The sequence below is a fragment of the Nycticebus coucang genome, chromosome 2 (genome assembly GCF_027406575.1).
Source record: "Nycticebus coucang isolate mNycCou1 chromosome 2, mNycCou1.pri, whole genome shotgun sequence".
Lineage (NCBI taxonomy): Eukaryota > Metazoa > Chordata > Mammalia > Primates > Lorisidae > Nycticebus > Nycticebus coucang.
In genome coordinates this window covers 129130627-129144367 of record NC_069781.1, presented here as the reverse complement: position 1 = coordinate 129144367, position 13741 = coordinate 129130627, and the positions used below count along the sequence as shown (strand labels likewise).

General features: G+C 45.1%; 1 protein-coding gene and 1 non-coding gene across 7 annotated transcripts in view; one reads left to right on the top strand and one right to left on the bottom strand.

Annotated features, from left to right (window-relative positions):
• The window catches only part of LOC128579727 (protein FAM169BP-like), a 68429-nt gene extending 58995 nt beyond the window's left edge, over positions 1–9434 (top strand). For all 6 annotated transcript variants that reach the window (XM_053581790.1, XM_053581786.1, XM_053581789.1 and 3 more), the window contains 3 exons: positions 1874–2005; positions 6597–6700; positions 8011–9434. In XM_053581790.1, coding sequence (XP_053437765.1) covers positions 1874–2005; positions 6597–6700; positions 8011–8199 — 425 coding nt within the window. In that variant the 3' untranslated portion in view covers positions 8200–9434. The remainder of the gene's footprint in view (positions 1–1873; positions 2006–6596; positions 6701–8010) is intronic.
• On the bottom strand, positions 4815–4917 carry LOC128580105 (U6 spliceosomal RNA). Its single transcript, XR_008378453.1, has one exon. It is a non-coding gene; the product is annotated as a U6 spliceosomal RNA (small nuclear RNA).
• Positions 9435–13741: the final 4307 nt, after the last annotated feature.

The following is a 13741-nucleotide window of genomic DNA, read 5'->3' as shown; positions in this document are numbered from 1 at the left end:
CATACTGCAAACTTTTTAAAAAAGCTACATAGGTGAGAAAACTTCCCCAGGCTTTAGTGTCTTCATCTGTAAAGTGACCTAGATCAAGAACTAGTTGAGCAAGAACTCTTCAATTACCAAATCTCGATTAAATCATTAGAAAAAACCTCTGCACTTCTTCGGCTGAGCAAGACCAGGACAAGCTCCGGACCTTCATCACCAATCCCTCCGGGGCTCATGCCCAACTTTGTCTCTTCTAAGGTTCTGCTGTCAAAATGGACTAAACACACATCGTTTATGTGGCTGAGAAGAAAATCACTGTGAACGTTCTTGAAACTACAACAAAGGATTAAGTTTATAAAGCAGCAGCAGGGTTGAAGAAGTTCTACTGTGGGTCAGATCCCATGAAACAGCATCACAGGCTGCTGAAGTCTTTTTGTGAAAGAAGAGTCAGTTGGTGCAACAAACTTCATTTTCTCTTATTTTAAGAAATTGCACAGTCACCTCCAACTGTCAGCAAACACGCTGGTCAGTCAACAGCCACCAACCGTGAACATTACCCTCCCTGAGCAAAAAGATTATGGCTGGCTGAAGGCTCAGATGGTTGTCAGCATTTTTAAAATTAAGGTATGCACATTTTTAATTTTTTTTTTGCATTTTTTGGCCGGGGCTGGGTTTGAACCCGCCACCTCTGGCATATGGGGCTGGCGCCTTACCCCTTTGAGCCACAGGCACTGCCCAAAGTATGCACATTTTTGAGGTGAAATGCTATTGCACACTTGTTATTGATTGTAGTGTAGTACAAACATTTATGTGCAGAAATGCAAACTATTTGTGTGACTCACTTTACTTTGGTTTGTGCTTTATTGCAGTGGTCTGGAACCAAACTCGCAACATTATCTGTAGGTTTCCCTCTGTCCTCTTGCCCTGCGCCCCACAAGTGGTGCTATGGATTGGATTACATCCTGCCATATTCATTTGTCAAAGACCTCAATGTGACTGCATCTGGAGATAGAGCCTTTAACTTTCCTTTTTTTAATTTAAAAATGGAAACAGATAGAAACTCATTCCTTTTAAAATATTTATTTATGAGACAGAGTCTCACTCTGTCACCCTGGGTAGAGTACTGTGGCATTGTAGCTCACAGCAAATTCAAACCTGGGTTCAAGTGGTCTGCGTGCCCCAGCCTCTAGAGTAGCTGAAACTCTAGGTGCCCACCACAATGCCTAGCTACTTGTTCCATTTTTAGTAGAGATGGGGGCCTTGCTGTTGCTCAGGGTGGTCTCGAACTCATGAACTCAAGTGATCCACCTGCCTCAGCCTCTCAGCATGCTAGGGTTGTAGGTGTGAGCTACCGCACCCAGCCTGGGGATAAGGCCTTTAAAAAAGATAATCAAGCTTAAATGCAGTCATAGGAGTCATTCCCCAATCCGTATGACTCATGTTCTTACAAGGAGAGAAGGTCACGCACACCAGGGAGGCACACACGGAAACAGCCATGTGGAGACTCAGGGAAATGATGGCCATTCACAAGCCCAGGAGAGAGGTAGCCGGAGAAACCAACCTGAGATATCTTGATCTTGGACTTCTCGGCTGCAGAACTGTGAGGGATAAATTTCTGTTGTTTAAATTGCCCAGTCTGTGGTACTCTGCAGCTCAGCACAGACTCACATGGCTGGGACGCTGGAGATGTGCACACGGGAAGGCAGGTGAGCAGGAGGCCTCGGCAGGCTGATGGAAACGTGGGTTTGAGTGCAGCAGGGCGCAGAACCGGGAGCTGTGCTGGCTACGAGGAAGTACCTGAGTGGCCGTGTTGGGGCCACCAGAGTGCTGGCCTCCTGTGGCCCAGGGCTGGGCAGGGCCTTCTTGAGTCACGCTGCCTCCTTCCTCTCAGTCTGCAGGCGGTTCCTGCGAGCCTGGCCGGAGGAGCGAGGGCGCCTGTGGGAGGTGGAGACCCCGGGAGCCTGGGGTCAGCGCAGCAACATCTGGCTCAAGGTTCAGCTTCAGCAGGCCGGACTTCCAGACTGTGAGTGGGACTGAAAACAGCGCACTTTGGCCTAATTATTTCCAGCAGTGTCAGTAACTGGTGCAGATCACAGTGATCCAGTGAGCCCCACAGAGGTGCCATTTCAGAAAAGGGTGAGACTGGGTGGGGGTGTTATATGTGCGCTTGGTTGAAAATTTGAAAGACAAACACACAAGGGATCACAGCAACAGGCAGGCCTCCCGTCCTTGGCGTAAGTGGCACCGTTACATAGACAAGATTCTGCCAACACTATCTTGTCCCTTTGGCCTTTATTTCTCTTTTTTTTGAGATAGAGTTTCACTCTGTCACCCTGGGTAGAGTGCTGTGGTGTCATAGCTCACAGCAACCTCAAACTGTTGGGCTCAAGTGATCATGTTACCTCAGCCTCCCAAGTAGCTGGGACTATAAGTACCCTCCACAATGCCCAACTATTTTTAGAGATGGGGTCTCGCTCTTGCTCAGGCTGGTCTCTTGAGCTCAGGTGATCACCCATCTCGTCTCCCAGAGTGCTAGGATAATAGGCGCGAGCCACCATGCCCAGCCCCTTTCTGTCCTCTTTAATGGCAGCATGGTTTGATGGTGTCACATGGACATGTTATTTATTTCTCTGTCAACAGACACACACAGTGTCTTCAGTTTTTGGTTAATCCAGACAGTAGCCCCATGAGTTTGCCAGCTGGGCTTCTAATGGCGGGTTTTTTCAAGGCAGGAAGATAGGGCCTTAAGTGGTGCCTGTCAAAGGGAGGCAGGGGTGGGATGTCCTTTAAATAGCCAGAGGGGATTGCAGCCAGGCTTGCGTCTGGATTTCCAAGTTGCTTCTTGACTATGTTCTTGGGTCCTCCTCAGCTCAGCACTAAAGGTCAGGCCAGGCCAGGCCAGGCCACCTCCAGGCTGCAGGTTCTGCGTGTAGGTGTAGACTCTAACAGTTTAAATTAACTGTCCAAATTAAAGCCGTGGCTTGTCATCCCTCCTAGGCCGGGAGCTCCTGTCAGTGTTGAATGCCATCTCTGCTGCTGCAGGTGGCTCGTTAGGGCGCTGATGGGCAGTGGAGGTGCCAGGCCTTCTCCCCACGTGGTGACTGATTTACCGTAGGAGGTGACAGGCTAGAGTGCCTTGCAGTTTATTGATGATAATAGTGTTCGTTTTTGCTTTTATGGTGCCTTTCAGCTAGAGGGCTTAATGGATCTTTACAGATATTAATGGGGTGACCAGGCACCAGGGAAGGAGGGGCCCTGGAGAGACTGTGACTCTGATCCTAATGAGGCAGTTAAGTGACTCGCCCTGTGGCATTGTGTTAGGAAGGGAAGCCAGTGCAGATCCCCAGGCCCTGAGCTGACCGCTGTGTGGGTTTATGGACGGGCTTCCCAAGCGAGGCTGCAGGTACCCACACAAGGCCTTTGTGCTTGGATGTTGCATTTCCTTGGCTGAGAGTGGGAACAGAAAATGAATTGCATATTGGAGTGGAAATCACACAAGGGGAAGAGGTTTTCCCCTAATTAGAAAAATGGCTTCCTCCCAGAGAATTCCACCCAGGGTTGTTTCAAGAGCTGGGAGTCAGTGTGGTCTGGTCAGAGGAAACTGAGCTGGGAGTCAGATGCCAAACCTGTCACTTTAATTCACTCTGAGATTTCACCAGCTCTCACTTTAAAACAGCAAACGAGGGAACTTGCACAGAGAATGTTCCAGAAGCATGCTCGAGTCCCTTGAAGGAAGAAGGGTCATCATTATAGTTAGGGTATAATTAGATTATTAAAATTCTATATTTTATAAGAAGTAATTCTAAGCTCTGGTCTTTTTACTCCCTGTACAAAATTATGGCCAGTTTCCAGTTTCACCCACACCTTCTGTCTCCCTGAGGGCCTGAAGTCAGAATTTTAATTCACTTAGGAAGATTTTTAGCCAACCAGCTTCATCTTGCAACCATTATGACAGTTAGTGCTGACATCCCAGATTTGTTCCAAATTGGTGAATGGGGGCTTCAAAGTACATTCCCGGATTAGCCCAGATGCTCTGCAGTTTCTAGCCTGTTTCTCCCTTCACAGAAATCAGCAAGTGTAAGTGGATTAGAACTTCCCACGGGTTACCAAACAGTGCTGATTCTGGAATCTTCTGTGGAAATCTCACTAGGCTACTTAATTGGATCTGAGTTTTTATTTAGAGTTGCTTTCTTAACTTGCTCTGCTTTTCAAGTTCTTTCCCTTGTCCCTCTATTTCTGACTGTTATTTTGGAGGCTTCCTATAATTTTATGTGCCATCAGAATAGAACTGTAAGCCAGAAGCCCAGTGGAACCAATTGCTTACTCTAAATAAGGCATAAAAACATTTTACAACATTTCAAAGGGAAATTAACTTGAACTCTTTATAAATGTTTTAAAAATCTATTTTTGAAGCAGCCTGATGGGTGGACTGGGTCTTGGAAGGTTTGCCTGATTCCGGCTGCTGATAACATCTGTGTCTTATCATTGCCCTGAAAACATTTACAGATTATTCAGGCTTTTTGAGAGAAGGAGTTTGTGGGACATTTCTTTCTTCCTACACTCAGTTATATGCAAAGCCTTTGAAATTTGACCAATACGAGTCTAATTCCAGCTGAATGTGTTTTCCCGAGCAGCCTTTCACACGCTTAAGTTTCTTTACCGGAAACAATGAAATTGATTATGCCAACAATGAAATGTTCTTTTACAAAATGTTGCTGGAGGCAGGAAATAATTAAGCACTGCTTTAAAAATTTGTATTTTTTTCAATCTATAGGTCATAGTTTTGCTTTCTTTCTCCAGATGAATTTTTAATGGATTCTTTTTTCTTTTTTTTAAATACAGAGCGCTTGACGAATTTGTGTGTGATCCTTACACGGGGGCGTGCTGATCTCTGTATCATTCCAATTTTAGTGAATGTGCTGCCGAAGCCAGTACCTTTTAATGGATTTAATTGTCATCCACAGGGATCATAAAAACAAAACAAACAAACAAAAAAAACACTTCTATTCCATTTACTTTTAATTTTTATTATTTTTTTTGCTCACTTTTTTATTTTTTTTTACTTTTAATTTTTTAAATTGGAGTGATTGTATATAACGAGGTGAGAATTTTGAGATTAAAGGCTGATGCCTTGCGAGCTCCGGTTCTAATTTTGTTCCAGCTTCTTCTGGTGAATTGTACATGGTACAGGGCAGCAGTGATAGCAATTTTTTCTTCTTTTGGAGACAGTCTTTTTCTGTCACCCTGGGTAGACTGCCATGGCATCATCTTAGCTCACAGCAACCGCAAACTCCTGGGCACAAGTGATCTCCTTGCCTGGGACCGTATAGGTGCCCAGCACAATGCCCGGCTATTTTTAGAGATGGGGTCTTACTCTTGCTCAGGCTTGTCTCCAACTCCTGAGCTCAGGCGTCCACCCACCTTGGCCTCCCAGAGTTCTAGGATTACAGGCATGAGCAGTTTATGCTGGGATGTGCTGAGGACTGAAACTACCACGCTGGACTTAATTTTTCCCCTGCTTAACGCTGCTCTTTGAGGGGTTTTGTGGCTCCCTCTAGTGGTCATTGTGTTCCATTGCAGCTCTGGGTGGTGATTTATTAAACATGGTAAGGTAACCTGTGTGGTTGGTCCTCAGATGCTTAATTTGCACTTCCAAATGAGTGCATTCATTTTAACAGATTTACTGAATCTTAATTGGTTAGGAATAAAATGCAAGTAAACATCTGATAGCTGTTAACAAAAGCATCAGGAAAGGTGGAAAATCGATGTGATCAATTCTCTCCTTCCTTCATTTGATGACTGTTAATGGAGCGCCCACATGTGCACCGGGCATAATCCTAGGTGTTAGGGGCATAGTAGTGAAGGAGCTGACTGAGCTTCTGGACTCGTTTATGAGCTAAGTACATAATACAAAAATTCTACATAGCCAAGATAACTAAAGTATGCTGGTAATTTTAAGTGCTTGCAATTAAATTTTGTCAAACCAAATTTTGCTAATTTATACAGTGCTGTAAATAAACTTAAAAATTTACTTACATAGATAACAACTAGATAATACATTTGTTCCTCAGTAAACAAAATGTGTTACATATGTATTTTCAGCTCATATGCAAAACCACATATTTTTTTCTTGGGGATCTGAATAGCCCCTACCTCCCTCCACCACAGAAACAGATTTAGGAGTGTGGGGTGGGAAGACACACAGTAGGACAAGAAATTCATTTCTTTCTAAGTTGGTGCTGATTTGGTAGGAGGATAGGGAGGCTGGGTTAACATCATGGCTTCTCTTTTGAGTAAAAATACCAGTGAGCAAAGGAAGACATAGGAATCAAACTGGAAACCCCACTCCACTGAATGCCTGGATCATTAGAAGTACAGGTCACAATTCCAGCTCAGAAATATTTGAGCAGACACCCACTTGGTATCTCCTGACACCTGGCAGGTGTTCCTGTCCCCTGGAGAGAGCACTGTAACAAGTGTCATAGTGAAAGTCGAGAGAATGGAACTGGGTACGTTTGGAAGGGTCCCCATTGTGTTATTAACCTGATGCTTGTCTAGCCCTTTGGGGGTCACTCTCATTTCTTATCCTGTTGTCTTGCTTTGGGGGAGGGCAGCATACCCAGGAAATTCCAAGGAGGAGGAGGTGGGCGTGAACGGTCATGGACAGACTTCTCAGGGTAACAGACCCAGACAGTCCGCTAATGGTGAAGGCAACAAGGTACGGGGGTGATGTGTCATTTGTGAGCTTCTTGTTTTCTTAGTAATCATGTTGTCCTTGCTCAGTGAAGACAAGGTCTGAACCTGTAAGGTAGCTCCTAGCCAATGTGGCTGTGGGTGTCTGGGTGGCAGTGGGCTGCCGATTTACCTTGGAAGGGGCAGTGCAGGGAGGGAGAAGGGGTGATGTGAGGAGAGGCCTTTGTAATTGGACTTTCCATGGTTCTCTTCTCTAAGCCTGGCCAGAACAAAACAGGGACACGTGGGAATTGGCTGTAACCATGCATCACTGAGAAATCTGAATTTTAAATTCTGCTGTGGACAAGTGTCTTTCAAGCGGAACAAAAGCAAGACGAATTTGTCTTTTCTCTTCCCTCCCACCCCACAAGCCCAAATTGCAAGAAAGTGGAATGTGGTGCTAGGTTTCCATATAATTTGGGGGACTGTAGAGTAGGGTCTTGGTGAAAAGGGTGGATTCTTCTTCGTGGATTGTTGCCATTCAGGTCCTTCATAAGATTTTAAGTTTTCCCGAAGCCAAGCCAGGCACTTGCTCACACAGAGTAATTGTGACAACATCATAGTGACAGTCTTCTGGTATGGAAGGGTCTTTGCTTTCGAATCTCTAAAAATCTGATAATTATTTTAAATCCCAAAACTTACAATTGTGCATCTTGGGGGAATACTCCTTAATTTAGAAAATAAATTATTCTGGGATAGAAGATTTAATATCAGAGGCATAAAATAGCCCAGTAACTGCTAGATCATCTTAGAAAGCTGTTTCCTGTCTGATACTAGCTCTGGCCATCTGACGGATGAGAGCTTTCATTTCCTTTGGCTCACCATGGAAAGGTGGCCGAACTTGAGACCCACCCGGCTCTGAACAGAGAGTCTGTACTTGGCTGCTTCTGCTGATGCCCAATTCTCCTTTCAAGCTTTGAAGGCTTTTCAGAGGAAGCAGAGGTGTCTGGTGTGCTGTAAACGCCATGGGTGTGTACCTGGGGACATCTGCACATCAGAGCACAGGGCCCCAACTTTTAAAGTTGCATTTCCTTGCCCTGCTTGTCCTTGAGTGTCCCCAAGCTGCTGAGCTGTCCTTCAGTTCTGTTCAGTAAATATGTGCTCTTATGTTAAAAAGATGGTTTCCATGTGGCTGGCCAGGAGCGTTTGAACCTGGCTTATCTGTTCTGAATCTCAGCATGGACAAGCCAGGCCAGCATACCTGCAGGCCCTGAATGCCAGTCCTGGCCAGTCCGGGCTGACCCGATATGTTACTGTGTTGAATTGGAAGGCCTGTGTATTCTTTTCTGACTTCAGGAGAGGACCTGTGGGGAAGAACTGGAAAGCTCAAATAATGGTCAAGATCTTGGAGTGAAAGAGGAGGAAGCTGGGCTGCCCGAGAGAGCCTGCTGGGCTGAGCTGGAGGTGCAGGAAGCCAAGAGGACAGCGGAAGAGGCGGGGCTGGACGGGGATCCCTGGCATAAGCTGCCCCAGCCCAGTCCCTGAGTCTTCCAGAAGCCTGTCTGGGCCTGGGGCAGGGGCCTAGTCTGAGAGCTCATGTGGCCAGAGACTGGCCTTCTGTCCTTGCTGAGCCTTCCCTGTCATCTTTGAGGAGACAGTGACTCTACTGTCCCCACTTACCTTAGGCCTCTGGAGTGGACTCAGTTCTAGAATACCTGACAATAAATATTCTTTGTCAAGCATAAAGCACTGTACAGGACTTAGGGATTATTTTTCCAAGCTAATTGTTGGCAATTCAGAAGATTTTAGAAACTCATTCATTAAGCGGGGTTTCTATTCCTTAGGATAAATTGGTACACCCATGCTGGAACCACATGAATGTTTTCCTGAACATGCCTCTTTCCTTATATAAGTGTGAGGAAGCTCAGGGAGGCCCACACCCATCTGGTCCAGGCTGCAAAAACCCTTTACAGGTTTGTGTGCTCCAGCCCTGGTGTAACTGGGAGGACACAGGCACCAAAGAGGTTCCCAGAGAGATACATTCCTTTTCCAGGGGAGCTTCAGCCATGTCCATCCATACACACATCTGATACATCTGTCTGTCCATTCATCCATCTGTCTATCCATCCACCCATCCTGTTGTACAGCAGACACCAGTGTGTTTTCTCGGGAATAAGCTCTGTGCTAGGCCCTGGGGATATAAGAGAGGTGTGGTTGCTGGCTTCAAGTAGGAGTTTCTTCTGGAATGTTCTACTGGAGTTTTTTTCACTCTCATACCTAGTACAAAGAGGTTCAGTTGAACAGAAATAGAGTTTAGAACTCCATGTAGAGATATCTTGAAGGCCCCCTGCCCCTTACATGGGGATTGTCTGTGAAGGAGACACAGACCATAAAAGCAGGGTCAGGTCTGCAGCCGAGAGGGCCCCCCGTGTGATGTCACATATAAGCTTTCACACGCCGGGATGTGCCGTGAACATTGTGATGGAATGGTTGGTGTTGTGTTTACATGAAAAAGTGTCCCAGGGATCTGATGAAGTGCTATTCAATAAAAGAGTCCTCTCAGCAAAGAAAAACTGATGTGCTGAGGTCGTCATTTAAGGGTGTGGAAACTGACCTTGCTGAGTTAGAAGGGGATACTCTCTGCCACTCCCCAGCAGTGGCACGGTCTGTGTGGGGGCTAGGCCATGTGCAAGGGTCCCTTCCACGCAGTGTGTGGGGACTGCCCGTCAGGCTTGCGTTCGCATGTGTTGTTGTTTCTATTAAATCATTTTTGTTTATTATTCATTTTGTGTTTCTGCTTCTTGTTTTTTAACACCTCTATTGAGCTATAATTTACAAACCGTGAAGTTCACTCATTTAAAGTACATAGTTCAACGATTTTTAGCATATTTACAGAGTTGTGCAATCACCACCACCATCAATTGCCGCACCCTCGGCACCAAGCCGCAGCGAGGTGGCGCTGTCCGCATTGTAAAATGACGGAAAGGAGGTCTGTGCTCCCCGGAGCAAAGCCCCCAGCACCCCCAGTGTGCGCAGCAACAGAAATGTTGCCCAGCATGCTGTTTTTCTATCGCATTAACCTAAGGGTATGGCTTTCTGTTACAGTGTACGTGCATGTTAGACTGAATGTCTGTTTGTCCTGATAAGTAATCAATAAGGTTTTAAAGAATGAACACAATGGTTTACTGATCCAGATATAGCACAAAAAGTATGACTGTGCCAGACTCAGTGGCTCCAAGTAAGCCTGCACAACAGCATGTTCCCACCATGAATGTCAGTGAGCTAAGACAATGCAGGCACAGCAAACAAGACGTTTAAACAAGATGTTCCAACACGACATGCACTATCACCACCTGCAGTAAAACTTTACTTAGAAAAACATCTTGCTTCACTAATTTTCATATGTAATACAAATCAATAGAGTAGTTTAATGTTTAACAAACAATCAATTATGAATCGAAGTATAATTACTAATAAGAGTAAAAATATATAGAAAATATATATAAAAGTAGTCAAGCATTATACATAAAAGAATATGTCCAACTATTTTAAAAATAAGATCATAAGAAACTGAAAAGAGTTACAGAACTGAGAGAAGTTGCAAACCTTGACATTCCTGAGAAAAGAAGGAGTAAGCAGGTGTTACTGATAAACCACCTCCCTCCGGAGAGCAAAACCTTGAAAACATGTAATGCATGATAAACCGCATATGCAGACACAAAGATAATTTATAAGCATAAGCAAAATAAAGATTGCATTGTTTGAACCTTGGAAAGAAAATGTATAAATACCAACATATACTCTCAGTAAATTTTGCAGCTGCATACTTTAACCCGTAGTGTGCCAGACTGTCATTCCTGCGTCGACCTTTCAACCAACCTGACTCCGTTTCCCTGCTTTCCCTCGGACTGAAGCCCACCGACAGGGCAGTCCGCGGCAATCAATACCCCCCCAAAGAAACTGTACACATTAGCAGTCTCCCTCTGACCCCCGCCTTCCACCCTCAGCAGCCTCTGCATTCTCCCTCCGTGGCTGCGTGTCCTCTGGACATGTCACACAGTGGGCTCACACCACACGGGGTCCTTGCTGCTGTCTTCTTTCATACTGAGCTCGCTGAGGTTCATCATGTTGCCGTGAGTATCATCAACACATGGTCAATTTTGAGACACACAAAAATTAAGAAATGTAAAATCTGCTAGGACAGAAACAGAAACGAAGGCTTCCCAGCAGCACCGATAAGCCAAGCAAGTTGAAGCTTGCAAGCTCGGGTGACGCAGAGAGGATGCTGTCAGCTGCGTTTCTTAGACGTGAAACAATGGACTGCCACAACAGCTGTCTCAAAACTTTCGTACTGACCTACATGTTCATTCCTGTTATTGATGAATAATAGTCCATGGGATGGATGTACAGCATTTTGTTTAGGCATTTATCAGTTGATGTAGTTTCTGAGATTGATTCTAGTGTTTTCTTTTTTGTGAGACAGGGTCTCACTATGTCACCCTCAGTAGAGTGCTGTGATGTCACAGCTCACAGCAACCTCAAACTCTTGGGCTTATGTCATTCTCTTGTTTTAGCCTCCCAAGTAGTTGGGACTACAGGCGCCTGCCACAATGCCCGGCTATTTTTTTGTTGCAGTTGTCATTATTGTTTTAGCTGGCCCAGGCCGGGTTCAAACCTACCAGCCTCAGTGTATATGGCCAGCGCTGTAACCACTGAGCACAGGTGCCGAGGATGCATTTAACATTTTGAGGAATTGACAAGTTATATTTCAAAGTGGCTGCACTATATTACATTTCACCAGCCATTATGAAGTTTCCAACTTCTGTCCCATCTCAGCCAATCCTTGTCACTGTCCTTCTGTTTGATACACCCATCCTAGGGGGTATCTCACTGTGGTGTTGATTTGAATTTCCCTACTGACTAATGATGTTGGACATCTTTCCATGTTCTTACCAGCCCTTTGTATTCTATTCTGGATAATAATGTATGATTTGACATAGGATTTACAAATATTTTCTCCTATTCTGGGGGTTGTCATTTCACTGTCTTGATGTCATTTGAAATACACAAGTTTTTAACTTTGGCAAAGTCTAATTTTCCTTTTGGTTGCTTGAGCTTGCAGTAGCAATGATTGTGTTTTCTTTCTTTTTTTTATTTTTTTATTTTTTGTGGTTTTTGGCCGGGGCTGGGTTTGAACCCGCAATGATTGTGTTTTCTTTTTTTTTCTTTTTTTTTTTGTAGAGACAGAGTCTCACTGTACCGCCCTCGGTAGAGTGCCGTGGCGTCAAACGGCTCACAGCAACCTCTAACTCTTGGGCTTACGCGATTCTCTTGCCTCAGCCTCCCGAGTAGCTGGGACTACAGGCGCCCGCCACAACGCCCGGCTATTTTTTTGTTGCAGTTTGGCCGGGGCTGGGTTTGAACCTGCCACCCTCGGCATATGGGGCCGGCGCCCTACTCACTGAGCCACAGGCACCGCCTGTGTTTTCTAAATGTGTGTCCTTTCATTCCCATCTAAGGAAAGTTACTGGAGAGAAAGATAATTTGATTACAAAATGAATATGGAAAATCTACAAAGAAGTCATTACTTAGAGGAATGATGTCCCTGGATCTCATGTCCTTTGCATGCAGTGACCAGAGTCCCAGTCTCTGCAGGGGGCACATTTTCTTAAGAGCTTTTCTGCCCCACACTCATGAATGGGTTCAGGCTGGACAAGCAACACTGGGAATCCAGTCATTTGGAAGCTTGCATTCTGGGCTCAGGGTCTGGCAGTGGGCATGGACACTCACTGCTATACACTGAGCTCACAAATAGGTCTTCTTCTAGGAAGTAGGTTTTAAGGGTATCTAAGCATTGAGTATTTTGTTCTAAGAAATACCAGGGAACAAACCCTTCTGGATGAAGGAATAAATCCAACTTGTTGGCTACTTGCAGAAATCTCAAGGGGCCAACTAATTATGAGAAAATTTTAATGAAAAAAATTTTTTAATTTCAGATTAATATGAAGATACAGACGATTGGGCTACATTGTTTGAATTCATTAGGAAAAGTCCAAGTTGTAGTTTTTGCCCTTCCCCCAGGAGGTGTGCCGTATACCCTTACATTGTGCCTGTTAGGTAAGAGCCCACCAATGCCCCTTCTCCCCTCACGTGAGTTTGTGTTTTTTTCTTGTGTGGGTGTGTATTTGTTTGTTATGAGACAATTTTAAAAATCCCCATCTTCTCCAGGAAGCAACTGAAAATCTTCAGATTTGATTTAGTTCTCTTTTTAGGGAAAAAATGATCAGCAGCTGAAAGTTTAAAAGTTGGGTGTCTGAATACAAATGGCCAACAGGTATAGAGAAGTGCAAATCAAAACTGCAATGAGATATCATTTCACTCCAGTTGAAATGGCTTTTATCCAAAAGGCAGTAACACATGCTGGTGCAGATGTAGAGGAAGGGGGACTGGTGGGACAGTTAATTAGTGCAGCCACTCCGTGGAGAACAGTACAGGGGTTCCCCAAAGAACTGAAACTAGAACTACCATAAGACCCAGAACTACCATAAATTCCACTGCTGGATTTATATCCAAAAGAAGAGAACTCAGCTTATGGAAAGCTATCTCTATTGGCAGTGCTATTCGCAGTAGCCAAGATTTGGAATCAAAATGAATGTCCACCTGTGGCCATCCCGAGGACGTACCCGCGGTGGCCACACGGTGGCAGCCTTGCACAGACCAAGGCTCGCCCAGGCGCGCGCCGAGGTCCCCAAGCGGGCGTCTTTAATTGCAGCTGGAAACTGCTGTTGACAAGTGAAAAGAGGCGGAGAGCAGCAGCACAGACTGCTGGCCGCTGCCTGCCCGCCCGCCCTCACGCGAACAGAGCTGGTCTGTGTCAGTACGCAACTATGCTTGCCGCCCCTTATCCCGGATTTCAGATATGACAAGACAGATAATACAGTTGCGATTTATTCGTATGAGGAGCTAAGTATCTCTCTTCTTTTTAAGGAAAAAATGTTTAGCTTTCATTGTGAACCCAGGTATGCAGATTCCAAATTTCCCTAATTTCTTTGTTAATCCCATACGCTTGCCAATGAATGAATAAAGA